We start from the raw sequence: 961 nt of genomic DNA, 5'->3' as shown, positions 1-961 counted from the left end.
CCAGCCTCTGACCATCTCCGGGGCTCCTCCGGCCCCGCTGCTTCTCTGGGCAGAGCCCGGTACCCGGCCATCCCCGGGGGCTGCTGGAAACTCGCTGGGTATTAAAGCAGCATCGAGTCGTAGCCGGAGAAAACACCCCGTAGCAAACCCAGACCAGAAGGTTGCTCACCCTTCAGAGGGTTGGCCCCACCTTGTCCCCCCAGCTCCCCTTTGGGTGTGGGGTTCCCTGGTCCCGCCTCGGAGGAATCCCCCCAGATCCCATCCCCACGCGTGGAGAAAACCATCACCCTCCCTCTCAGCTCCTACGTGAGCTGAAATCCCTCAGAGCTGGGGGGGACCGAGAGGCTCCCGGGTTTTCCCAAATGAAAATCTTATGTGCTGAATGCTTCACAAGAGGCAAAACATGTGGATATTTGTATTATCAGGAGTCTTCCTGGTTTTTTTCTTTTTTTCTTTTTCCTTTTTTCTTCTTTCTTTTTTACTTTTTTCTCTTTTTTTTCTATTTTTTTCTTTCTTTTCCTTTTTTCTATTTAGTTTGCAAGACTTCTGTTACGATCTGAAGCATTTTGTGGCTCGGCAGCGGTGCTACTGCAGCTGTGTTTACCCATAGTGGATTTCTGTGCCGGTGTGTTTATTCCCCGCTTTCTCCCCAGGATGGGAACCTCATCTCCGTATGGAGGAATTTCGGGACAAGATGAAATCACATAGGTAAGGTAGAAGAAAGTGAGAGAAAGAAAAAAAAAAAAAAAGCCGCAAAAAAATAACCAAACCCCAAAAAGCAGCAAAATTATAGATGATATATTATAATACAATTTTAAAAATTACTTACAAAACATTACCCAGGCCGCCGGCTCAGCACCAGGGGGCACATTTGTGCTTTTTAAGAAAACTAAAAAGCGAAGGTTGGTGCCCCTTTAAATTTCTTTTTATCGGACGGCACCAAGAAAATAATTTTTTACTT

The 961-nt window shown here is 46.5% G+C and overlaps 1 protein-coding gene across 1 annotated transcript in view; it reads left to right on the top strand.

Moving 5' to 3' along the window:
* LOC104461872 (class II histocompatibility antigen, B-L beta chain-like) overlaps positions 1-708 on the top strand; it is a gene marked incomplete at both ends in the record, with an annotated part of 2,228 nt that extends 1,520 nt beyond the window's left edge. Inside the window, one exon of the mRNA XM_010073610.1 lies at positions 654-708. Within this exon, the coding sequence (XP_010071912.1) occupies positions 654-708 (55 nt within the window). The remainder of the gene's footprint in view (positions 1-653) is intronic.
* Between the last annotated feature and the right edge of the window lie 253 nt (positions 709-961).

Source organism: Pterocles gutturalis, unplaced genomic scaffold, assembly GCF_000699245.1.
Source record: "Pterocles gutturalis isolate BGI_N339 unplaced genomic scaffold, ASM69924v1 scaffold26897, whole genome shotgun sequence".
NCBI lineage: Eukaryota > Metazoa > Chordata > Aves > Pterocliformes > Pteroclidae > Pterocles > Pterocles gutturalis.
The sequence above is the reverse complement of the archived record's forward strand: the minus strand, read 5'-3'. Positions and strand labels throughout refer to the sequence as shown.